Here is a 24,896-nt window from a genome sequence, read left to right as displayed (position 1 = left end):
ATAGTTACTCGGCCTAATATATTGTCCCCAATTGTACTATGCTCTTAAAATATATAAAATTAAGGAGTCCTAAGGTTTAACTAGAAATTCATTTCTTAGTTCAAAACCAATTCAGATGTTTACAAATTTATTGGTCTTACCAAATTGGCATTACAATTTCTGACGACTTTTGGTTTATTTTTTTTTTTAACATTTTTAAGTTTGCAATTTTCTAAAGTTCTAATGACATGATGGTGATCCAAAACGGCATTTTTAGAGCTCATAACTTAAGCTTCTCAATTTCGAAGTGTTAAACATTAGATCTTGTCAAATAAATCAATTTAAAAACCATTTCAGTAAATTTCACTTTATTCAATTAACTCGCTTTTGTTTTTTTTCATGAACGTAAGCTTAAATTCGCAACTATAATATCTAGTGATTGAGCCCATTAGTTTTAAGTCGTAGTTGTTGCGTTAAGTAAAATGTTGAAATTGTATTACTTAATACCAGATTGGGATTTCATATAAATATCAGTTAATTTCTTCACTGGAAGTCCGTTGCGCATTTTGTTGTCCGTTGAAACATGCATAGATTGCCTTAAGACTACGCCTAGATCCTAGTTAAGTGGTCTTAAGTTAGTTATTAAGTTTACAACACTTTGTGGGGCCGCAGAACCGCACTATCGTGTTTATTAGCGGCCGCCAACTTGTTTTGATGATTGCACAAATAGCCAATACATATGATTCCAGCTTGTTGCCAAGGAAATGAACAAAATTATACTACGGACTTTGAGTATTAAACAAATCTATATATATGTAATATATGCATAGCTATTATATACAACAAAATAATAAACAAAGTTCTACATAAAAAGGTTCAACAAAATCACAAGGGGAAATGAAAAGTTCTAAAAGTTTGCACTACGGATACTTTGGCGATCCAGTAGGCCGCCAGTCGAATTGTGTATAATTAAAGCCGAAAGTCGTTAAAGTTCGCTGAACTGTGTGCGCGTTGCTTATTGGGAAAAGCTTATGATCTAGATAAAATTAAATACTATTATTGCTTAAATTAGGCTTTCTGGACGGAGCAGGTGCTAGTTATAATATTGCTTATGGGTTTACATTATCTAGCTTACTGAATTTAACTAAAAAATTGTTTTGAGTCTGGTGTTTTTGAGTGCCACGCGATTGCTTATGTAGATATATAAAGTCTTCTATAGTTCAGAGCTCGCTGCTTAAGGTATAACGTGGTTGTGCGTTCGTAGCCCCCTAGTTACTCTACTATCCTGCCAAGTCTTTACGTTGCTGTTTGTGCGGTGGTTGCCAGTGCCAAGGACTTGCCCTCCGCCACCGCACAGGAGGTGGGCGGATTGGGCGAGGGCGACGGCGAGATCTGTATCTCATTCTTGATGATGACATCCTGCTGCAGACTGAGCATGGCGGCCGCAGCTGCCGCTGGATTCGAGGCCTCAAAACCGCCATCACTAAGTTCAGCCTCCTGATCCCCCTGCTCGAAATCTTCGCTTTCCAGTTTTACATCCGGCAGCAGCAGTGAACTCTCCTCCTGGCTGTCAAAGGAGGTGTTCTGCTGCTCCAGCTGCTCTGCCAACTGCCTCTGGTAATGGGCCTGCTCCTGCTGCTGCTGATAAATCGTGGCATGCATGTCTCCAGCAGCTGCTGCACTGATCAAGTATTTTAGAGGACTAAAGGCCCCGATGTCCTTGGGTGGCGTGAAATTCTCGTGCGTCATCTTCAGGTGGTTCTTCATCTTGTCCGGCCGCGAGAACTCTTTGGAGCACACGGGACACGGGAAGACCTTGCGATGCTTGCCCTCGTGATAAAGAAAGGCGTGCCGTTGAAAACTGTACTTGTTCTTAAAGGTCTTCTGCATGTTCTCTTTGGCGCATTCGGTGCAGCGATAGACGCCTTCCACCACGCTGGCATATCGGAAGAGATCCAATCCCCGCACGGACATCTCCGTCAGATGCTCCGCCTGGTCGTCCAGCGTGGACTGGGCCTTGCGACGAACTCTTCTTCGTTGAATGGGTCGCTTGGCGCCTTTTTTTCCACTTCTAGATGTCGGTGGCGGACCTGCCGTTGGTGTCTCCGTGGCAGGGGCATCTTCTTGCGAGGGTGTGGCATCCGTTTCAATACTCTGATAACCTGGTAAACCTGCATTTTCATCAGCCAGGGTCAGCATCTCGTGATCGGGCTCATCGCTTTTGTCCTGCTGTTCATTTATACATATCAGGTCCATGTCATCATCCAAAAATTGCCCACCACTCGAAGGAGATTCCTGCTGTTTGTGCGGGTGTTGGTAATAATCGGACTTGAGCATGGAGTTATTGGCCGCCATGTGGAGCAGCAATTGGTGATGCAGGTGGTTGCTACTGCTGTTGGCCACCTGCGCCGCCTGCTGTTCGGCGGCATTGGCTAGGGATTGAAGTCCAATGCAGGCGTTGACCTCATCTTGGTTTTTCTTCGGCATCTCCTTGGCCAGTTCCTCTTCATTTAAGGTGGTGCTGGGAGCCACTGGCCCCGTTATCCGGGTGCTTGGGGGCACTTCGGGATCCTTGGCCCCGCCACGAAGCTGTTGCTTAAGCAGCGAGTTGCAATTGTTGCTTCCTGCTACCTGCTTGATCTTGGGTTTTGATTTTGTGGGCGTTTGAGGCGATGACGGCTGGGTGGGATTTGTGGTGTTAATGGCGCGAATTTTTAGACCCAAAATAGTGGGAAGGTGAACTGGAGTTGTGTCCCGATTTTCGCTGATCTCCAGCAATGAAATAGGTTCTGTGTTGGTGGTGTTGATGCCGCCCGCTGCTGTTGCAGAAATTGTAGTCGAGGAGGAGCCGAAGAGTCTTTGCGAGAGCTCCGGAGTGGCCTGAATAGAAGTCACTGCAAACAGAGAAATTGAAAATACATTAAGAACTAGATATTTCGTTTCATTTAATAGCCACCAAGGAACACATTGTCGACGTTGCGTTACATTTTTTGAAGTCCCTTGATCTTTATAAAATTTAAATGTATTTATTATAAAATTAATTGAAAAATGTAAAAATGAGTAAGAGCAACAAAGTTATTATTTTTATAGTCTTGAAGAAGAGCTCCATTCAGATAGCTTCAAAACTAAGACTTTTATTATAAATTATAATTATGTTTACTTTATGCTCACTAATATTAGCTTCATAACAACTATTGTTGCTGGTTTCTATTTGTAGTTACACTTTTTCGACGATTCCGACGAAACATTTTCAATCTTTCGTCGGGTTTCGGATTTTACGCGGGAACTGTGTGGGTGAGCGGGTGGTTTTTTCTAACAAATTGACCGAAATCCATACATTTATAAAGATTTCCCAATTTTTATGATTTCAATAAAAATAGTATTAGATCAAGAAATTAAATGTTAAATCTGCAAATTTTAGTTATTTAAAAACTCGTACCAAAAATTTAACCAAGTACCTCGACATTGAAACATAAATAAAAAACAATCAATTTTGTGGTTCAGAACTGATTTTGTTTTAGGTGTTTTTTGCATTGTGTGTTTTATTTTTCTTCTGTTGGTCAGTTTTAAACGATATAATATATAAATGTTCTGCTTGATTAATATTGCGTGTGATTTACTATTTAGTAATTATTTAGTAATTATATCGTAGTGTGTGTCTCGTAATTAGCTAATTTAAACGGAAACCATGTTTACCAACAATTCCAGACAATTTTCTCATTTTCACATGGAAGTTTTGCCTTGCATTACGATTCTTATTTTTCATTTTCTTTGGGCATCAAAGCATGACTCTCTATTATGTAGCTATATTCCTTTTTCAGGTTTCGAGTTTGGACATTTTTGTTTGAAAGCGAGAAAATTGCTGAAGGTGTATAGTTGCTGAATGCAAAAATATATGTAAATATATATTCATATAAAAAAGTAGTCTAAAAATAAAGTAAAATATAGTACAAACAGTGTACACACAAATAAATATGCATGGTGTGTTTGATTGATTCTTTAAAATAACGCCAAAAGAGAAAATTGGACCGATTGGGTGGAAATATATATTTACGATGGTTATTAGTTGGTGTTTTGGAGACGGCGGCTTACTAACTAAATTGCACTAGCTACCACTATATAAAGAATTAAAAACAAAAATTATTTAATAAGTTAGCGTACGCAGCTTTTTTATTATTTGATTGCGCTTAATTTTGTTTCAGTTTTTTTTTCTGTCAGTTTTCTTATGCAGTTTTGGGTTTTTTTTTCTAGAATTGCGACAAATTTAAACCTTTCACATAACTTGAGGAATTACTTGTTGTCTACTTTTCAAGTGCTTTATTTTGTTTGGAGATCGTTTCGTATTAACAACAATATTTTGCCTTTTTACACTCTGTTTTCTGTGGTCTGCTGATGCTGCTGTGTTCTTACTGTTGGAATTTAACTGCATTTGTTTAGCTTTTCTTTTTGTTTTTGTTTTTCATTCTCATTTTCTTTGGCGATAATTTAAGCCTCCGATATACAACATAAATCGTTTAATAGATGATAAATTATGTTTACTTTATGCTCACTAATATTAGCTTCATCATAACAACTATTGTTGCTGGTTTCTATTTGTAGTTACACTTTTTCGACGATTCCGACGAAACATTTTCAATCTTTCGCCGGGTTTCGGATTTTACGCGGGAACTGTGTGGGTGAGCGGGTGGTTTTTGAGGGTGTGGACGGGTGCTGGGGGTCAAACGACCTTGGCCCAGACCCGGTTTAACTTTTAACTAGCTTCATTTGAAGGCAACAAGGTAGATCTGCGCTTCTCTCGCATGATTAACATTACATAGATTCTCCTCCTTCTCCGTTTTTAGATTTCGGCTTGCGATATTTGCATAGCATTAATATTAGCGTATCGAACATAGGAATAAGATAAATTAATTAATAGAACTTAGTCTAGACATACCATTCAATGTTTTTATATATTATGTATATAATTATGTATAACATATCTGTGTGTATATATAGTTTAATTATCTAAAAGTGCAGGTTTAGATTAGGTTTTTAGTGTAACTCATGTCCGGGGATACACTTCGCTTATAAGGCCGCTCTGGTGTCCAATAAAAAGGCAACCTAATGGATGGGTTTGTAAAGTTTCAGCCACAAATATGAATTGATTTTGGGTCCTGGACTACGCGCTAATTAATGAAGAACGATCGACAAGCAGTCATCGATCGGTCAGGGATAAATAATAATCGTAAGTCTTAGGGGTAGTTGGTAGGATAAGATTAGCATTCCTTTTTGATCGGGTCTTTAAAAAGGGGTCCACGAAATAACTGTAATTGTAACTGAAGAAGTAAATTGCACAACATAAAAACGTTTGCTAGCTCTGGAGATTTCCGTCACTCCATCGAAGCAAAGTAAAAAACTAAAAACAAAATCAACAAAAAATCTACTTTAACTTCTAAAGCTTCCTTCCCTTTCCAACAATAAATTAACCCCGAAGAGCGCCTGGCGCTGCAATAAGCTTTCTCCAATTGTTAGCGACTGCCTCTACCTCCACTTATTCTTTGAGTGTGTGCTTTTTTGGGCTTAGAGTGAGGATTTTTTTTCTCCGGAGATTACTGCGCTGCGGCTGCTGGGGCTGGCGGGGCTGTGGACGCTGTCAGCGGTCCCAGGGATCCGCTGGACGATGACGTCGACGAGGAGGAGGAGGTGGAGAGCGCATTGCTGGTGGCGGGCAACGACTGATTTGAGTTTTGGCCACTTAGATCCGGCGGAGGAGGCGTCGAAGACCCTGAAACGCCAAGAGGCTGGCCAGCCAAGTTCGCTGCCGCCACGCTGGCCAGCGCCGTCGAGGGATTCTCGATCTTATGAATGATCTTCACGTGCGCCGTCATGTTGTCCTTGCGCGTAAACTCCTTGAAGCAAAAGGGACACGGGTACACCTTGACATTGCGCTTGTGCGAGGTCACATAGTGCCGGCAGAAGTTGCTGATGTGCGTGTAGACGCGGGAACAGACCTTGCAGCGGTACGTGTGCTCTCCTTCTTTGGTGCAGTAATCCCTCACAGAGCCCTCCGCTTCGCCCTCGCCCACGTTGCTGCTCAGATTCAGCTTGGTCTTCACCGACGGCGTTCCCATTCCGGCACTCAGGTTCGGCGTGCTGCCGGTCAGGCCGGCAGCCTTGAACTTGAAGCCGTCGTTGCTGTTGTAAATGTCGAGGTATTCCTGGCTGCTAAACACGGCCGGCTTAACATCGCCGTTCTGTTTGGCCAGTTTGGGCCGCTTCTGAACGCGTGGCTTGACCGACGCCATGGATGAGGATCCTGCGGGCGATACCAGTGGCGTGGAGGCGGCATTGACCTTGCCAATGGGCGTCAACTTGGGTATGCTGACCATGCTCTTCACCTGCGCCCCCCCAGCCGCCATTCCGATTATGTTAAGCTTGAGTACACCGCCCGCCGCCGCCGCTGCAGCTGTGTCCGTCCGGTGCTTCAGTTGGGCGGCAATGCGGAAGGCCTGCTGACGCGCCTGCTCGTCGAGATGGCTGCCATCCGTTTGGTCCTGCGTCGGCGAGCTGTTGTCAGTGAGCGGGTTGTACTTAAACTCCACGGGCTCGTCGTATTCGTCCAGCATGAGTTGAGGTTCCATATAAGATGTGTCCAATCCTTCGCCGTCGCTGTCGTTTCCATCTAAAAATTGTATTTAAATAAATAGGTTAAATTAGGTCCATCTAGTATTCCAATACTATGTTTATTCGCCAAAACTTTTTGTAAAAAATGTCAGCATAATTACATATATATTTTTTTAATTGATTCACAAAGGTGGATTTGAGGATGTATAAAAAAAAACATTTTTCTTTTGTTATGCTTTAAAAAAAATATATTAATTAATTTTTAAAAGTGCATTTCGTTGTTTTCCGAATTGTTTGCAAAACTTTTTAAAAACGTAGTTGTATAAATCAAACAATTATTCAACGTATTTATAGTTTATTAAAACTACTTAATTATACAAATATCAGGCGAATAAACCTAGTATGAAAGTTATGATATGGTTGTAAATATGTGTGTGCAGGATGTATGCAAGAGAAAGGCAAAACACATGACGCGAGCGAGTGAGAGAGAAAGAGTTTCAAATCGGATCGGAAAAGCTATAGGGATTTCAAGCCATTTTCAACGCGTTACGAGTTCGAAAATTGTTTCTGTTTCTTTAAGACATTTTTCAGTTGATCATTTTTCTGTTGTATGTTGGTTAATTTTTGCATGGTTTCGAGAGGAAGATGATTGGAAATGGACAACAGCATTTCATTATGGGTGATGGTCATATGAGAGACGGCGATTTCTATTTGGTTTCTGGAGTTATAATCATTCTACTCTTGACTTTTGAAGCGCGGTAAATTTTGACAATTTTGTTAACTACATGTTTCTTGATCATTCTTATCTCGTCGGCCATGAATCCCTGTGAGCTCAACCCGATTCTCAACTTCACAATAATCTCTTCGTCAGCTGGTGGATTTGCATTTCTTGGGCATCAACTGCATTAGCTGGTTGTTGGGGACACTCACCTGCCGACGGACGGATGATGCCTCGAACGTTGCGAATTCACTTAACTATTTTCGTTTAACTTCCTCACATTTTTTTTTTCACTAAACCGAGGAGGTACCGACGCGAGTTTATTGTATTCAGATTTCTACTAATTGAAATGCGTAAAATCCCTTTTAGCTTTTCCGATATTCGCAGATGAGATTGGTCGAATGTGGATATGTGACTTCAGCCTGGCTCTGTATTGGATTGAGTTGGTTTTCGATACATGTCTTTGCATGCTGGGTGCACATGAGTGTCGACTTAAGAATGAGGTTTTGATATTGGTTGATGGTGCATTTTGTCTTAGGACTAGGCAAAAATGATCTTAGGGCTAGGTAATGGTTCGCTCTATCTATGCAGAAATACTAATGAACTGGTGTATCGAGGACTCACCGGAAGTGCTGTTGTCCTCGTGCTGGCTTACAGTGCGATGATCCTTAGCGTTCTTTGATCGTTTTGGGGGTAGAGAATCGCGACTTTCCTGTGGATAAGAAGATAACAAATTGATTAGTTACCTCAAAACGGTAAGAAAGGAAATCTGTCTTTAAACTCACATTCAAATCATCCGTGTGGCCTGCATTCTGTTGGTTGTCATCGGATCCATCGTCGTTGCCCGAAAAGGAATCGTTGCCCAGTTTGCCGTTGCCCAGATCGGAGGAGTCGTTCATCAGGTTCTCGCGATCGAAATCGTCATAGTCGTTACCCGTGCCGTTCGAGCTGCCTGATAGTTTGCGGGGCCTGCCCCTCTTACGCTTGGGCATCAGGGCCGAGCTCAACAGCGAAGGCTGCACAGGCAGAGTGGGCGTGTTTCCGGCGGCGCTGGCGGCACTAGCCAGCAGTCCGCCAGCCTGCGAGCGGTTCCGTTGTGGCACCAAGTACGGTTGGATGCGCTGCAGCTGGGGTGGAGTGGGCGTGCTTTCGGAACCCGTCGCACCCGTTCCCGCTCCGGCTGCTGCCGCCGGCGAGGGTTTGTCGTCGTTGACCTCTGTGAGGCCCTTGATGCGCAGGCTCTCGGCCACGCGCAGGAATGCGGTAAGTCGCTCCTGGTCCACTGAGACCTCGCCTCTGTACATAAAGTCCAACAAAGATTTCATGTCCGAGTAGGGCACATCCTTCAGTATTACAATCGGATGCTTTTCCGGGTGATTTACGAAGAGTGCATTGAAGTAGGGACTGCAGGCGGAGAGAACCATCTGTGAATGCGTGGTAGAGATTAATTAGTTAAGTTAAAATTGACAGATTGTGACATTTCGCAGCCTTTAAAGTACTTCAAATGTTCATTGCATTTTAAATATAAGTTGTTTTTTGTTTTAATTTAACTAAGTTTTAAACATAATAACAGGATTATTTGATTTTAATTTAAATCGTCGAAACTAAAGATCACCACCCACCTTGTGTGCCTTTAAGTATTGACCCTCGACGGCCAGCGTCACATCTGTGAAGGTTTCTGCGTGGAGCAGCTGGTCAAAGACGGACAGCAGGTTGCTCTGGTGGTTGTTCCACCGTAGGCAGAAGCGTTGGGATGCCATCTTCATTGGAAGGCCGTGGTTACGTCACTAGGGGAGTGCGAGTGTGTGTGCGATCACGATTTATGTACTCATGCAAGTGGGGCTGTCTGCATGCCCTGGGTACATCTAAGGTCCTTTGATTGTCCTGGACTGGGTTTTTCCTTGAGGCCTGACAGCTGTTCAGGGCCGTTAAAACATATATTTCAGAGCGTGCTGCAATCGAAGGAAATCCAAAACTTTAATAGGGGTATAGTCTTAAGATAAATGTATCAATAGTCATTTGTTCTATTATCTATTTCACTTATTAAATGTAGTGTCGTTTGGCACATGACAAAACACATTTCAAGGAATTTCAATGTTTATAGATTATAAATGTTAAAAATGAAGGCAATTTGTTAAACTCATAATTTTTTATAAAATATCAGCTATGCCATTTCTTACAAGATCACAGGTCAACTAGCTAAGCTCTACTGTATGTTTTCCCAAAAAAAAGGGAGTCCTGCAGCTCGAAACTGCGCCGCTCCCATGCTGCCGGCGTCCAATTGATTTTAATTTAAGAGTCGACGTCGACCCCAAAGGGTCAGAGAAGAACACATTATGCAGGCCCCGTTGAGGAAAAGTAAATGAGGAAATCCAAATGGAAATTTCAAATGTGTTTCAAATGGGCAGGCAGGCAACAACAACAACAAGGCACGCACACGCACTGCAGCCATTGTCTTGTATGTGTGTAAAAGAGAAGAGAGAGTGTGACTGGAATGACAGCGGCTGTTGCTTTGTGTGTGTTTGTCCGACTTGAAAACTTGCCAAAGGGTGTGGAACTAGGAGAGCAACAAATAAACAGGCAGACTTCAATAAATCTTTACAGGCCTCTGCCAACTGGAAACTGAAACGCTCACGCTTGTATTCAGCAGGCAATCGCTGTGGCTGTGGAAAGTCATGGAACATTCGTGGCACGTTTTTTTCTTGTCCCCGTTATCTCACTTTCGGCGATCGTAATTCCAACAAAAAAAATCCTTGTCTTGAAACCACGCTTCCTCTTGCTTCCTCCACTTGCTAAATATTTGCTGCTGCCGCTCTTATCTTATCGCCACGCCAGTTTCAGTTGCTTTGTACACTTAATTGAAAATCATTCCCATTCGCCCACGGAATTCCCATTCCGTCTTCCTGGCACTGACACAAACCTAGTCTTCAATCTTAGTTTTCTTCTGTTTTTCTACGCTTCTATTTTGTTGTCTATGCTTTACACTTTTCGTTTGTTTGCAATTGTTATTGTTTTTATGCACTTGTTCAAATCAATTGAGAAACCATTCAATATAGAGAGAGGGAGAGATCAGCATACGCACACAAACACACATTACACACACTGGCGGCAATGCCAAACAGTTATTAGAAACGCAAAAGCTTTTTTCGCCTGCTCGATCGCACAAATATGTGTATTTTTCATTTATGGTTGGCTTTTAAATGGAATCGTATTGTTGCTCAGCCACTAGTTGGTTTCTTTTTTTACCGTTTTGTGTTTTTTTGAAGAGAGCGAGTGCAGGCGAGAGGACTAGTCGACACGTCCTCACTCGTGAACGATTAAAATTGGAATCGGGAAAGACTGGAAAGACTCGCGAGAGTGAGTAAGTCAGAGTCCTCGACGCAGAAAGCCGACTGCGCTGCCGACATCGCTGCTTGCTCACACATCCCCCACACACACACACACTGTCTGATAAGAGCGGAAGTTTTTAGGGGTGGGCGGTTGCCTGCGGAGAGGAGATCACTTTACAGCACACACGCTCAGTTTTACACCCCCTTTAAAATACTTGTGTGCGTAAGGGGAGAAGGAGATACTGAGCGAACGAGACAGAGTTTCAACTGATTATATCGTAAGTCCTAAACAACTATAAGCCTTTTTCTCCTCTCTTCTTCTTGCCACTCTTTTTATTAAGTCTGAACTTTTAAATATTTTTTTTTACTGTATGTGCAATATTTTGTAAGTTCTAAGTTACTTTCACAGCCATTTCGTATTATCACTTTTTTAAGAAAATAATTTTTTTTCGGAACTTAATTATCTTTTAAATCACTTTTTATAAGTTAAAATGTTATATGGTATTTTAGGGTTTTTAGGGACTTATTCAATTCTAGATATTGTAATTAAATAGTGCGTTTAGCATGAAAAATATCACAAGCACCTTTTCAGCCTTATTTTCCTTTAAAGTTGGGAGTAATTTTTCAATTATTTTCTAAAAATGTTTTTTGTTTCTCTGATAAACATTTCACATTAAAAGGGGTACTAATGCTCTGCCCGCAGTTGTAAAACAGAATTTACTATTCGCTATTTCGCCTGCTTCCTTTGCACTTTTTTTTCATTTAAATTTAACTTGTGGAAATTTTCACAACTCGGCGCGAGAGAGAGACGGAAAAAGGGGGGCGCGCGTCGGCAATTCTCGTCCGTTTTGCGTGTTTTACCGTTTTACCGTCGACACGTCCTCACTCGGGAAAGATTAATTTTCGACTCTTCTGTTAGTTTCTTCTGTTAGTTCGACGTTTTCCTAACATTGTCTGTTAAATCCGCTGAGTGAGCGGAGCGGCGATCCGATCCGTGGGCTCCAAGTGTTCCCGACGTCGACGTCGCTGCTGCCACCGCTGCTTCTCCTTCACACTTACACACTCTCTAAAAATCCTCCTCTCTCAAAAGGAACGCTCTTGCTCACTCACACTCGCACACAAACAGGCAATAGGGCTGCGGTTTGTGGAGAGTTTTCGATCGGTCCCAAAAGTCTCCAAATCAGAGAGAGAGCGCCTTTGCGGAGAGCCACTGTGTTGCTCTCTTGCTTGCGCCTTTGACTTTTCGAATGTTTAATTTCCTTTGCACGCGATGGGGGGCCGTGATGCGGGGGGGGGAGCGCGGTAGCGAAACGGGGTTAAAAAGAAAAACGCGCTGGAAAAAAGCTAGGAAACCGCCAGCAACAACAAAAACGACCTTTTGGGTGTGCAACAGTTGATGATTTGTTGTTTCCCTCGCTTTTTTTCCCGCCACCGCCATTGTTGCTGTTATTGTTGTAAGGGCAACTTTTTGGGTTGGGCCTCCATTGGAACAGTTTTGGGGTTGGGCCACAGCTTTACTGGGGTTTTCCAGGCCACTGAAATATGGGAAAAACATGTGGAAACGCGAGAAGCCAGCAACGCAGGCGTGGTGGGATATATAGTGGATACTTGAATAGATCGAATAGGAATGCGTTGGGAAATTTTATACAGGAAAACAGTAACGTTAATGATACTAGTTGTAGAATTTTTTTTATAGAATTCTTAAGTTGAGTTAAATAATAAAAAAATGTTTATTTCTTAAGAAGGCTTCTGTCTAGATTTTGGCACTTGGGCAACCTTATACCCTAGGGGCAAAAACTTAAACACAGGTATGTATTCAACATTTTGAAACAAATTTTTGACATTTTGAAGAGCCATTTCTCCCAGTGGCTAACAATAGCAATAAAACAATACATAGTTTTTAGTATTCCTCATTCCCCTTACAACGTTGGCATGTGTCACTGTGTATAGTTATTTGTGTTGGTGTGCAGGAGCGTGGTTCGTCTGATGTTTTTTTTAGGCGAGGGATTACGTAAGCGGGCTGTAAATTCTACAAGTGGAGTGTCAGTGTGGCTTAAAGCGATTGGAACTGAGATCCTAAGCAGAGAGCTTTGAGCAAAGTTCCCCCGCTATTTTTATAATTTGTTCATGTATTTTTTATCCTACACACCTTGGTGGGTATTTTGTTGTTGTCTATTATTAACTTGCTGAAGGCGTAACGGCAGCAACAACAAAAACAGTCCTCCCCTCCCCACTTGTTCCCCTTGCAACGGAAACGATCGTTTCGCCTAATAGGCTCTCACACACAAGCACAGAGCTCCCCTGCCCAGGTGAAAAAGCAACAAATGCACAGACACACACATACACACACAAACACACACAGGCTAGAAAACTACAACAACAATAAGGTAGTCACTGAATCGTAAATTCCTGTTGCTGTTTCTCTGCCAACGTCGCAGTCGACGTCACCGCCGCTGCCGCTGTTGTTGTTTGCCTTGCCCTATTGCGTGTTGTTGGTGGTGTGTTTTGTATTTTTTTCAGTCTGTTTAATTTTTTCCACTTTTGAGTGGCTTTTGTGGAGCTTTGCCGGGGATTGAAACTCTGACTCCGACTGTCGGTCTATGTATGTCTAGCTGCACGGAGAAAAATGGGACTAAAGTTCAACGTGGTTAGGATCACGCATAACATATCAAATCAATTCGTTTCAGGAGTTATTCTGAAGGAAATATATTAAATTAAGTCAAATTTTATCAATTATTTAAGTGCTTGGAATAAGTTTATGTCATATCAAATTAAAAAGATTATAAAATTATTGCGTCATTGCAATCTATAATAACATGAAAGAACTATTCTAAAATATCAAAATTTTACCAATCGAGAGGGTTCTAGCTCTTTTAAACTACATTTTGTATAATAATTAATTAAGTATATTAACTGAGCATAATGTTAAACAAAAATATATATGTATCACCAGAGTGATCCTCACAAGGCAAAATTTTTTCCTGTGTAATATTGCTGGTAGTGTAGGTAGTGGTGCTAGTTCCGTCGCCATTGTTGTTGCCGTTCTACTCAGTCGCTGGTCTTATAAAAACCGCTCTATGACATCCTCTCAGTACTTCCCAAAAAAGGGGCGGAAGCGGGGGCTGCTTGAATTTTATCAGGAAAGAGTTACAACCATAGTTCCATCCAAGCAGTATGTTAGCGAGAGCGGAGGTTGAAAGTATAATCGGTGACAGGGCTCACAAATTAAAGATGCCTCCTCTTCTTCTCCCACAGACCACGATGATGTTGAAATTTCAATTTCGGCTGAGACTGAAAACGGAATTTGTACATTTGAGAGAGGAAGACCCGTTTGAAGAGTGGTAGACAATAAGGAAGGATGGCCAATTATAATGAATGAATTTTCCCAGTGTGTGTTTTGTTTTTAATTTAAGAAGAAAATGGAATTCGTCATTCTCATTCTTTGATACGTCCTCAAACTCAATCTGTGTATTTTTAAGAACAAAATAATATCAATCCTTATCTTATGTCAAAGTATACAATTACTTTTTTTAAAGTTCCTGTAAAAATGTACGACCATTTACTTCATTTACTTCAAAGCTGAAGATCTTAACTATTGATCTTCATACTGATTCCTTTCAGAAGGGTATTGTATATCTTCTACTGATCAAGTTTATTTTTAGGCGACCCTTTTGATCTCAGTGGTTGCAAATTGTTACCCAATATCTTCAGCTTAAAGTGGGTTTCTGGCTCTAGCTGACTTGTTACTTGTTGTTGTGGTTGAAGTCTTGTCTGGCGGTGGACATACTATATACTATGTATTTGTATGACTGTGTGTGCGTGACACTTGGCACATGTGGCCCACACAATCACAATCGTCGCCCCCGCAATATATCGAAATATGTGAAAATCCAGCGAACTGAGCCACCGAGTCAACCGAAAACCACCAGAGCCTGTGATTTCTAAATGCGTGTGCGCCCCCACTCCATCTCCTCCTTCTCCCCTTCTATTGTGCGTAAGAGCGAGGGGGATATAAGAGTAAAGGGGGCTTTTGGTTTTTTTGGTTTCTCCTAGCGATATTTGTGCCGTGTAAACAGCAAAAGCCACTGGTTGGCCCAGAGAGAAAAATATATACATATATACGTTAGTTCTCCTAACGCTGTCTTGTGTAGGTAGTATCAGTGTGCGTGAGTATGTGTTGATGACTGACTAGCTGAGTAACTGCTGCTAGCTGCTAGCTGTGGCCGGATTCTGGTGTTCCACCGATGCCAACGGCGGAACAGGTATCGCAGGTTGGCACCAAACACATGTGCCGCTCGTCTGGTTTCCCTCTTGCCCCTCTTTTTTAACTCCTTCCCACTCCCCTTAACGCCTTCCTTCCGCCGATCGTCGTGTCTAAGAACAAAAACCTTCCAAGTCCCTCCTTTTACGCCGAAAAAATTGCGATTAAGTCTTCATTTGAACATTTTTATATGAAATGACATTTTTCATTTCACTTAACAAAATAATATCTAAATTGGATGTAAATCAGAAATTAACGGTATTTAGAGGCTCAATATGGAATATAAAGACTACATTGCCCTAAGTTGTTAGGGCAGTTAGTTTTACAGTTTTCCCAGTGTATAATTCTTCTAATGGGGTTCCTCTCTTCTCAGCCCTGCTCCTCTCATTTTGGCGCTTCTCCTTAGCACACAAATTGTCGCCGTTGGGAAACTCGACTCTTCGTACTTTGGTTTGGTTACATGCACAACTCTCCTGCTCCCTTGGCCCCACTCTCTTCAGTCTCTCCACTCTCAGATCTGCCAAGCAATTCTACCCACTTCGTTTTCTATCGACGACGCGGGCTGTCATAAAGTCCCGTTGTTGTTTTTGTTTCTCCGGCAGTTTCTAGCGCTTTCTGCGCCTTTGTTCGCCAAGTGTAAATTCCTTTGCACGTAGGCACCCAAAAGAAAAAGGTTGGCTTAAAGCATAACAAAAACAGAAACGGAAAAAATGAAAACGCAAACGGAAAAAAAGGTTAGCAGCGAAGCACGTAAGCCCCCCAAAGAGAAAGGGTATTTTCAAGGGGTGCCGTTGTTAATGCCACAGCAATACTTATATTGTAGGACGCTGGGTTTTGGACCAAGTACCCCATAAGTTTCAAAATTGTCATTCAAGTGTAACTGAGGTTATAACACACACACACACACACACACAAAACACCCACCCACCAACATGTTCCGGTGCATGTGTATATAAATTTGTGAATTATGTATTTCATTCATAGAGAAATGAAATAATAGACACGCCATAGAGGAAACCCCGCACTATGGAGATCTTTCGAAATGTTGTATCACAATTTGTATATAATTGGGCAAAAGTATTTATACAAAACCATTTAAAGTCATTAGCTAGTATGTAAGTGTTTATATTTATATATTTTAAAACATATTGAAAACATCTAATATCTAAAAAAAAAACAACAAAGTATTGCCGATTCGTTATTAATTGATTGTTTGAACATAAATTCAATAAAGTATCCATTAATCGATACCTACATAAGTAAACTAATTTATTGACATTTCGAAAAGACATTTGTTTTTCTTATTGCTTGTCGTTAAAACCTGATCTGGAATGCAGATTTGTCTTTTATTAGTTATTTGAAATTTGGTTGATGAAATGAACTTCCTTTTCTAAATTAAGAAATACTTGAATTTAATTTAAATCTAGTATTCCTCGAAATTATTACAGAATCGAAAATGCACAATTGGGTTTAAATGTTGTATAGGTAATACCCGTATAATTTTGTTTAAATTATTAACCAGTATCAAGATCTTCGAAATTTAGTCAACTTCGTTAGCTACCGAAAATTGATAGACTTGTGTGCTTGTCTCATTGTGCGTGTAATCGCAAAAACACCGACGTCCCCACAAATACATAACCGCATGTCTGTAACACATCCGATATACGTATATCTGTACTGGTTCCAATCATATAAGGCAAACATTTGCGGAGGAGTGATTGCCATCGAAAACAACAAAGAATCGCTATGCTCTTCGGCTAGTCAACTATAAAATCAGTAGGGGGGTGCAGGAGAAGAATCAAGGGAAGGGATGGGGGCGGTTTTTGTGGGAGATCGGGGGAAAGCTAGTTGCCCTCGGCTGGGTGAGCTCACCTAGGCGACCGACGGGATCTGAAAGCTGGGAATCTTCGACTCCCATTGACTGATTTGTAGCCATCGCTACACAAAAAATTATTGTTTTTTTTTTACAGAATGAAAAATATACCACCGTTTTTTTATTTGTTATTTAGACATGAGAAAGTAGGACCTTGTGTTTATTTTTTTGACAGTTTAATTTTTATTAAAAGAAATACATTTTTAACAGGACAACAAGGCATTCAACTTGATCTCATTCTCAAAATCATCAATCATTTTAAAAATCAAATTAATATTGCATACTTACTAAAAAATTAAATTTTGCTTTTTTTTGCTGCTCAATATTTTTCTTTCTGTATGTTTACTTGTTTTTGGATCTTTTAAACCAACTGTAGACGGAGACCAAAATACTTGACGACTTGTTTGGGCCGTTGATTACCAAATCGTTTTTCGGCTGGTATTTGTCAGTCAAAATTTGCAGCCACTCATAGCAGCGCCATAGAAGGGCGTCTCTCCACGACTATCTTGCAACACTCCTTCCCCATTTTGGAACACCCCGTTCCCAGCGCCCCTTGTCGCAGCATTATTGATCTATGCCTGCTTTTTGCTTTTGTAGCTGCGACCGCTTCACGCCTCGACCCACACATGCGGCCCCTCAGTCAGTTGCCCTCGCGTTCGCAGAGCTTTTTATGGCGGTGTCCTTAATTTAGACATTTGAAATGCGGGTCACCGGCGGACGGGGAAAGTTCCGCAGCACTCGCACTGACACACTTGGGTGGCACTCGACGATCCGCCACCGCTCGCCACATGGCAACCATACAACCAACAAGAAACCCTCAAAAGACGTTAATAACTGCGAAATATTCAATAAATAATCAAGAAGAAACAATGAAAGCAATGAATTTATTAAGAAAGTGGCTGGATGTGCGGTTCCTGGTTTCGTGATTTCGGCAACAAATTCTAGAGGGTATGCTTTGCTGTCCGTTTCGTATATGTTTGTAGTTCTCCCAAGCGCATGTTTACTGATAAGACAGACGAAGGAAGTACCGCCACGAAAGCAGTGTGTACACATGCATGTACTTTGGTCATTGGGACATTGCAGATAAAGGCACCAGCTCCAAGGGCCTTGCCGCTCATGATTCATGCCCGATTGCTCTTTTTCTAGGAGCTCCGAGAATTTCGGATTCTTACGCAGGTCGAAAAAGCTTTCATCGGTTTTCTGCGATAACAACGAAAAAAGGAGAGCGAGAGCAATACAAATTCGGAGCACATGTGTTTGTTTGGGCTCTTTAGAAAACAGAAAACGTTTTGTGTTATAAAAAACATTTTTTTTTTCCAAAACCGGGAACTGTATGATTTGATATTATGTTTTGAATAAAGTAATATTTACTATTATAAGCACCTATTTTGGTAGAATTTTTTTTTTCTCTTCGTTTGTTTTTTGGTGTTTTACCCCCGAAAATTTTGTGGATGGGCGTTCTTCCTGGCGCCGTCAATGGAAGCTAGAAAATTTGGTGCGGATATTTATAAACTGACCCAATTGCGGGGTTCTGTTAGCAATCCCCTGACGAAATTTTAAAAAAAAGCTTTCCATATCCCCATGAAGTCTTATCGATCCAATCCAAAGCTAAAATGAGCCTTTTAAAAGAGAGGCAATCTGAGGATCGTATGTTTTAAATCGCCCTGACAACCTGACAAGTAAATTGACGTAATATTTATAGGATTAGTGATACTCTTGCTATGATTCTGTGATTTGTATTATTGTTTAAAAGTCAAATTTTAGGCAAATAGGCATGGAAATATATATTTATATATATACTTTTCATTTATTTTCATTTTTTACCTAATCCTCTGCATTGAATTTTGTGTTACCAGTATGGGAAATGCATTATCTTATGCTTTTTGGTACTTGAATATCCCCTTGCTAGGATGTTGACAAAGGGGTTTGCGACAGTATATGTAGAAATAACAGCACGCAGTGAGTGCTGCTTTCTCTTCGTGCGTTACGCGGGTCTCTGCCCCAAGACGCTGTCTCTGCCGGCGTCGCTGTCGGAGTCGCAACTGCGTAAATATTTCACTTTTTATTTTTTCAGCGTTCTCCTTGCTCTCCTGGCACGTGTGAGTGTGAGTGAGTGTGATAATGCCGAGTGTGTGTGTGTCAGCCCCAGTACCCTCCACCTCCTGTTTCTCCTTCCCCTTTTCTGGCTCGCCTCCTCCTTCCACCCATCGCTGCGCACTCAATTAAGCTTATCGCGCACTGTCCGTCTGCGTGCTTGAGTATCTGTGTGTGTGTTGGTTTGTATCTGTATGTGATTTGTTTTTGTGTGTGCTTTAGTATCTGTGCGTATCTGTGGGGATACCAATGTGCTTGCTTCTTTAGAGGTGACTTTTCTCGTCGGCGCTCCTTGGAGGGTACGAGGAAAACATCTCTGCTCACTTCTCGCTTTCTGCCTTTGCGTTCGCTGATCTCCCTCCCACCAATACACCCCTATCCCGCCCTCCCCCTTCACTAGCGTATTGTTGGTGTCGTGTGCAAATGGCCCCAACAGCGGCGGCCGCAATCGAAAAATCCTCTTTGAGAGGATTAAAATATACACACAGCTTTTCGAATTGTCATGTGCTCTTTGCCTGCCTGTCAGAGGAACAGTGGGGCAAAAGCGATAATAATAAGCAACAAGGATTGTGTGGGTAGCAAAAGAAATATCGATCATCATATTATCTTTATTATAAATATTCCTCCTCTTTCCTAAATCATCCCTGCTAGCCTCAAGTATCCTTTGTCTGAATTAGTTAAATACTTGAAAAATATTGATGACAAGCTACAAGTGTAACTCAATACCAATCAATCCGAATTTAATACACACCTTTTCCAAAAAGCGAAAAGTATATAGCCATTTAATCAGGACTTTGGTGATAGTTTATTTTTCAAACAATTATATATTAAAACACCACTGTGCTTGTTGGTTGTCCCCTATCCGCAATCCGCAATCCCCAGTCGCCTTCCCACAAACGGACAAACGGACAATGTCCCCTGGCAAAGCTTAAGGGTAGCAGCGACGGCGGCTGCGTCGCTTTCAATTACATTTCATTTGCATTTCGTAGTTGCTTATTTCTGTGTGTTTATTTCTTTTCGCCGATGTTGCCTTTTTCCCCGACAAACACAACCACATCAGTGTACTATAATATTTGCAGCCTTAAGTCGGATGCCTGGCCATCCGCTCTCCTTTTTGTTTTTTCGCTGTCCGTTCATTGGAGAATGCAAAATAGGAAACGGCTGGCAGATGTATGTACATATATGTATGCATGGCCGATTGTGTGGGTGAGTGATTTTTCAGTTTTCAGGCACCACAGGGCGAATACTTGATGCGGACATTGAGCTGCGCCGGCAGCGACATGGACCTCGTTAATTGAATTAAAGTGCATGCGTATGTATGTTTGTAAGGCAAGCAAAAAAGGCTTAAAAACGGTACCTAAAAAAATAAATAACTGCAAACAGCAGAGGAAAATTGTGAAACCACGTGTTTACGACCGAAAAATCACCAAAATCCTTAGGCCTTTTATAGTTCTGTTGTCTGTAGGCAGCTGGTATAAACTGATCTTTTATTCGTAAGGTGTAGAAGTAATAGCTATATATTACATTTATATCGCAAAGTATATAAAGTATATGTATTCTTGATCACCATCGCTAGGAGAGTCGATCTAGCCATGTCCGTGTGTCCGTCCGTCTGTTTGTTCGTCTGTCCGTCTCTCAGTTTTAAGGCACAAAACTTTCCCAAAAGTTGTCTTTATGTTGCAGGTAGTGGATAGAACGACTATATCATATAGCTCCCATAGGAACAATCGGGAAAAAGTTTAATTTTGCTGTTTTTCAATCTTTTTGTATAGTTCTTCGACATTTAGTGATGGCTTATTATTTTAAAATACGGTTAACATTTGATCAAAATCGGACGATTATGTCATAAGGCTTCCATGGGAGCATTCGAAATGTTAAAAAAATTAAACAAAAATTGTAACTTCTCTAATTCTTAATTTTTGTTTGTAGTTGTATGAATGGCTTAATAATTCAGAACTCCACTTTTGAGTCGTTGATTTAAACCGTTATCTTATAAAAATTGTAAATTCATAGAAATTTAAGGAAATTATTTGCCTTCAAAAGTTTATTTAATTTTAAAAAATTCCCCAATATAGTGTTATACAAATCAAAATGTTGATACTTCGAACAACGGTACTATATCCGGAGTCCAAAGAGTTAACACTGCCTTTTGGCTTCTGTCTTTTGCCCAGTTTTTTGGCCCATTCTCTTTTCGTGAAGATTTCTGCCTAAGTTACAAAACATATTTTGGTCACTGACCTTTTCTGTTTTTTTTTTGTATTTTTTGTTGATTCCTCATTTTTTGGCTGACTTTTGAGCTGTTTTTGTTTGTGTTCCACTTTTAATTTAGGTTTTTGCAGTAGTCGGAGTTTTTGTGCAGATTGCTAATTAAAAAAGGAGATATATGGGGTACACGCGCGACTTGCGCGACTTGTGCACTATCAGGATGGACAATCGGGGCAGCAGATACCCGAAAGCGAAATACCTGGCATTCTTTGGGAACGTGATACAAATCAGAAATGCATTCAGCCAGCATTTCATAAAACGCCAGATGTCCCAAAATATTAACATGAGGATCGGGTGGAGCTAAGGAAATGAGAACCACACGGGGAAACAGCAGGCAACAGACATTTATTTAGCCTGGCATCTGGTGCTTGCAAATGAAATAAATAAATATTAAATCATTCTAAATAACAATAATCATGGAATGTATTGTGCGAATTTGGTTTCGAAGAATTGGTGAATACGAAAGAAAGGGCAGGAAATCGGCTCAAAAGGCAAGAAACTTATATACAGAACAAAATTCAATATTCTTTAGCTTGAAGATAAATTGTTATTTAAATATTTATAACTGTTTAACTTGACACAAAATTATTTAATCAAAGATTATGATATAGTTATTAAAATAGGAGCATTTCGGTCCGCTTAGTAATATGAAATATTTATTTAAATTATTAATTTCATTCCAAACATGCTGTTCTTATTTTGCTTTTTAATTGATTTTCCTCTTACTCTTAGTTTTACAGAGTAAATACGTTTTTCTCTGTGTGTTCAAGGAAGAATGAGACAGGGTGCCGAGGAGAGAGTTCTCCCTCTCCCTTTCTTTTGCCCCCTCTGTTATTGCGTATACGACGCGTGGACTTTTACTGTTTCGATTGTATTTTAGGTTTTTACCAACAACAACAACGTAAATGCTTCGATCAGGTTGACTTTTGTTACTCATGTTATCTTCTTTCTCCCTCTTTCTTTGCTGCTTTAACTGTTTCGATCGCCGGCTGAACAACAGTTATAATTTGAGCATAATTTCAACTGAGCGCAAGGTGTTTACGAGTGTGTGTCGGCAAACAAACAGAAAAAAGCTTTCGCAAAGAGCGGAAAATATAGTAAAGAGAGAAATAGCTGTTGCTCTTGTCGTTTCATTAACAAAACAACCGCAAAATTTATGTGCGATCAGAGACATGGCATTCGTTTCCTTTTTGCGCCAATGCAAAATAATAATTCATGATTTTTGTTGTTGCGCTACCACAGTGTGAAGTGGGTTAGCGAAAAAAAAATGACAGAAGTAACAAATAATCCACCCAAGACAAAAACAAATGCAGATCAGAGACGGAGATTGGGATTTTGGGCTCTGATCTCGAATGGGATTTATATTTGCATAATTGAATTTTTTGCTTTTCGCACAGGTGCAGGTGCAGAGTTGTCGCTCGACCAGGTTAACCAAGGTAGCTCATTGAAGCTAATCAGCTAATAACGTAATAGCACAAAATACCCAGAAATCAATTATGTATCTGATTCATCTTGCTAACTAAGTTTTCATCTATGGCGTTACCATTAAGATCAAAAATCAGAAAAAAATAAAAATGAAGCTATGAAATCATTAACATTTAAGTTTTATAAATGAATGTTACATTTTTGTGATACTCTTATTTGAGGTGAATGATTAAAACATTTGTCTTAGTGGAAATATGTCGCGCATTGGATTTTTCATTCGTTCACTCGTTCACATACTCACTATTCAATCAGTTCATTCACAAAATCGTTAGCGGGATCATATATGTTCCAGACACTGGAAGCCACTGGATGTCACTGGAAGTCACTGAATGCGACCCATGAAACTGTAAGGCTGATCGAAAGGGGTGCGGCCGGCGACTGGACGTGGAAGTGGGGGATAAAAAAGGAAATGGGCGACTGCAAATGATAGAGATCACTGAAGCACGACCGACAAATAAGCGGCGGACGTACGTATCTATGTATCTAGTATCTGTTAAGTAGTGCGGTGGCATTACTATCCATGTACCGTATACGTAGATGTGAATGTGTATCTGTACCAGTATGTCTATAAATGTCGGATGTAAACAGAGCCTTTCCAAAAGGCGTAGCCTTTACGTGTGTTGGTGCTGGTGATACTGAGCTTGTGTGCGGGAGATTGTTAGAAGAAAATGTATCTGCGAGGCTTTGGATTCTACTAGATCCCCAACACGACCCTAGGCCGATTTTAAAAGCTAAGCTTTAAAGCTTAGCTGGCAACCAATCTTTAATTAAAAGTAAGCGGACGTCGAATTGCTCATCAAACTCATTAAAATCTTTATCGAAATTCTTTGGAAAAAAATTAAGGAATATTTTTCAATAGTTGCGTTATATTGTAATAATTTGAGTTTCATGGTGTCATGAAAAAAAATCTTAAAAATTCTTAAAAAAATGTTATAAATCTTTTGTGACCTTTTTTTTAGTTATTAAAATAAACAAATAACATTTTAGTATTTTAAAGACTACAATGTTTAACGATATATCTTTCAACTACTAATGAACATTTATGAAAAAAATCATTCGAAAGAATATTGGTAAATCTTTACGAGAAGACTAAGAATTTGATACTTCGACCTTTCTGGAAATCAAAATCATAACGATCCTCGACCGAGTTCCGTGGAAAATCTCAACACTTACCAATTCTACGAAGATTCTTGGTAATCCGTTTTGCGGTTTAGTCAGCGGAAGAAGGCTTGCAACACTCGAAATCACTTGTTGTTTTATCTGTTTTTTCTTCTGTTGTTGGTTACACGTAATTGGCAAACGAGGTGAACACGGGGCCGAAAGCGGAATGCACACCAAACAGGCAAAAAGGCAACACGAAAACAGCTGAGGAAACGCCGCGCACGAACCTCCAATCAGAAATGAAACGGCAGGGATGTCGACGTCGACGCAGAAGCCATTTTACTATATTTGTTGTCCCTGAGCTCCGCTCCCAAAAAAAGAGAGAGCGAGAGGCGCTGAAGAGAGCTTTAAAGGTGGATACACGAAGCGGAGCTGAAGCCTTACCGAAAGCTTTGATCAAACGACACGAACTGAGCTGTGAATCGTGGAGTATGGATGAATTGTTAGTGGTAGTGGGCGGCGGTATTTTCTTATTGCTCGCGTTGAAAAAACGCAAGTGGATGTGGACGGATGAGCAGATGAAATGGCAAGAAGCAAGCTTTTGAATGGGGCTCCAAGTGTTTAAGAGCGCAGCGCAGTCACTGCCGGCAGAAAACGAGAGAGCGAGCGGCAGAGAGCAGTCCCAACTTGACATTTCACCGCTGCGTTGGCGCTCTACCCTAACGCTCTCTCCTTCTTGTTCTTCCAATCTCTCGTTGATAAGCTTGTGTTGAAATCAAGTCTCCTGTGCTCTCGCTCTTTCTCACTGATGCTTCACCACCCCCCTCTTCACACTACACTGCTACATCAGCGTATTACGAAATATGACAACAATGCAGTTTGGTCGTCCTCGTTTCCATTCTGCCGACGCAGCGGCTTCTTCTTCTTCTGTTCTTGTTCTGTCCCATCTTCTGCTTTGTCAGCATAAATGCTCTCTATCCATCTCCGACCTCCCCAAAGAGAGAGGGAGAGGCAGAGAGAGAGAGAGAGAGAGAGTGGGTGGCTTCTGTTTGTTTGTTTTCAACCCGCTGCACTTGCCAATTGATTGCATTTTAATGAAGTTCTGCCGAATGCTAAAAATAGTCAACTCTCCATTCTAGGGGCGATACGGAGACAAGGGGCGTGTCGCGGGAATTTGTGGCTTTGCAC

The 24,896-nt window shown here is 40.9% G+C and overlaps 2 protein-coding genes across 6 annotated transcripts in view; one reads left to right on the top strand and one right to left on the bottom strand.

The window, feature by feature from the left end:
• Positions 1-330: 330 nt before the first annotated feature.
• On the bottom strand, positions 331-24,295 carry LOC108142925 (protein tramtrack, beta isoform). Of its 5 annotated transcripts, none has more exons than XM_017267013.2 (5): positions 23,781-24,295; positions 8,923-9,252; positions 8,086-8,724; positions 7,925-8,012; positions 331-2,873 (listed from the first exon to the last, which is right to left on the bottom strand). In XM_017267013.2, the coding sequence occupies exons 2-5, from the start codon at positions 9,064-9,066 to the stop codon at positions 1,276-1,278; spliced, it is 2,469 nt and encodes an 822-aa protein (XP_017122502.1). In that variant the 5' UTR covers positions 9,067-9,252; positions 23,781-24,295; the 3' UTR covers positions 331-1,275. The 5 variants fall into 5 exon arrangements, with proteins under 5 accessions (XP_017122502.1, XP_017122505.1, XP_017122503.1 ...); XM_017267016.2 differs by lacking the exon at positions 23,781-24,295 and adding an exon at positions 11,491-11,578; XM_017267014.2 differs by lacking the exon at positions 23,781-24,295 and adding an exon at positions 11,214-11,543.
• The window catches only part of LOC108142931 (clavesin-2), a 50,556-nt gene continuing 36,224 nt past the window's right edge, over positions 10,565-24,896 (top strand). Inside the window, exon 1 of the mRNA XM_017267025.2 lies at positions 10,565-10,661. The gene's annotated coding sequence lies outside the window, so the exon portion shown is untranslated. The remainder of the gene's footprint in view (positions 10,662-24,896) is intronic.

This window comes from Drosophila elegans, unplaced genomic scaffold, assembly GCF_018152505.1.
Source record: "Drosophila elegans isolate 14027-0461.03 unplaced genomic scaffold, ASM1815250v1 contig_468, whole genome shotgun sequence".
NCBI classification, from domain to species: Eukaryota; Metazoa; Arthropoda; class Insecta; order Diptera; family Drosophilidae; genus Drosophila; species Drosophila elegans.
The sequence above is the reverse complement of the archived record's forward strand: the minus strand, read 5'-3'. Positions and strand labels throughout refer to the sequence as shown.

What these genes read in the sequence shown, in the direction of transcription:
- LOC108142925 (XM_017267013.2), bottom strand. Translation starts at nt 9,066, where the DNA reads ATGAAGATGGCATCCCAACGCTTCTGCCTACGGTGGAACAACCACCAG. An exon ending in AATACTTAAAGGCACACAAG is followed by an intron (nt 8,725 to 8,922) that starts GTGGGTGGTGAT and finishes ACGCATTCACAG; the next exon opens with ATGGTTCTCTCCGCCTGCAG. An exon ending in CGAGGACAACAGCACTTCCG is followed by an intron (nt 2,874 to 7,924) that starts GTGAGTCCTCGA and finishes CTCTGTTTGCAG; the next exon opens with TGACTTCTATTCAGGCCACT.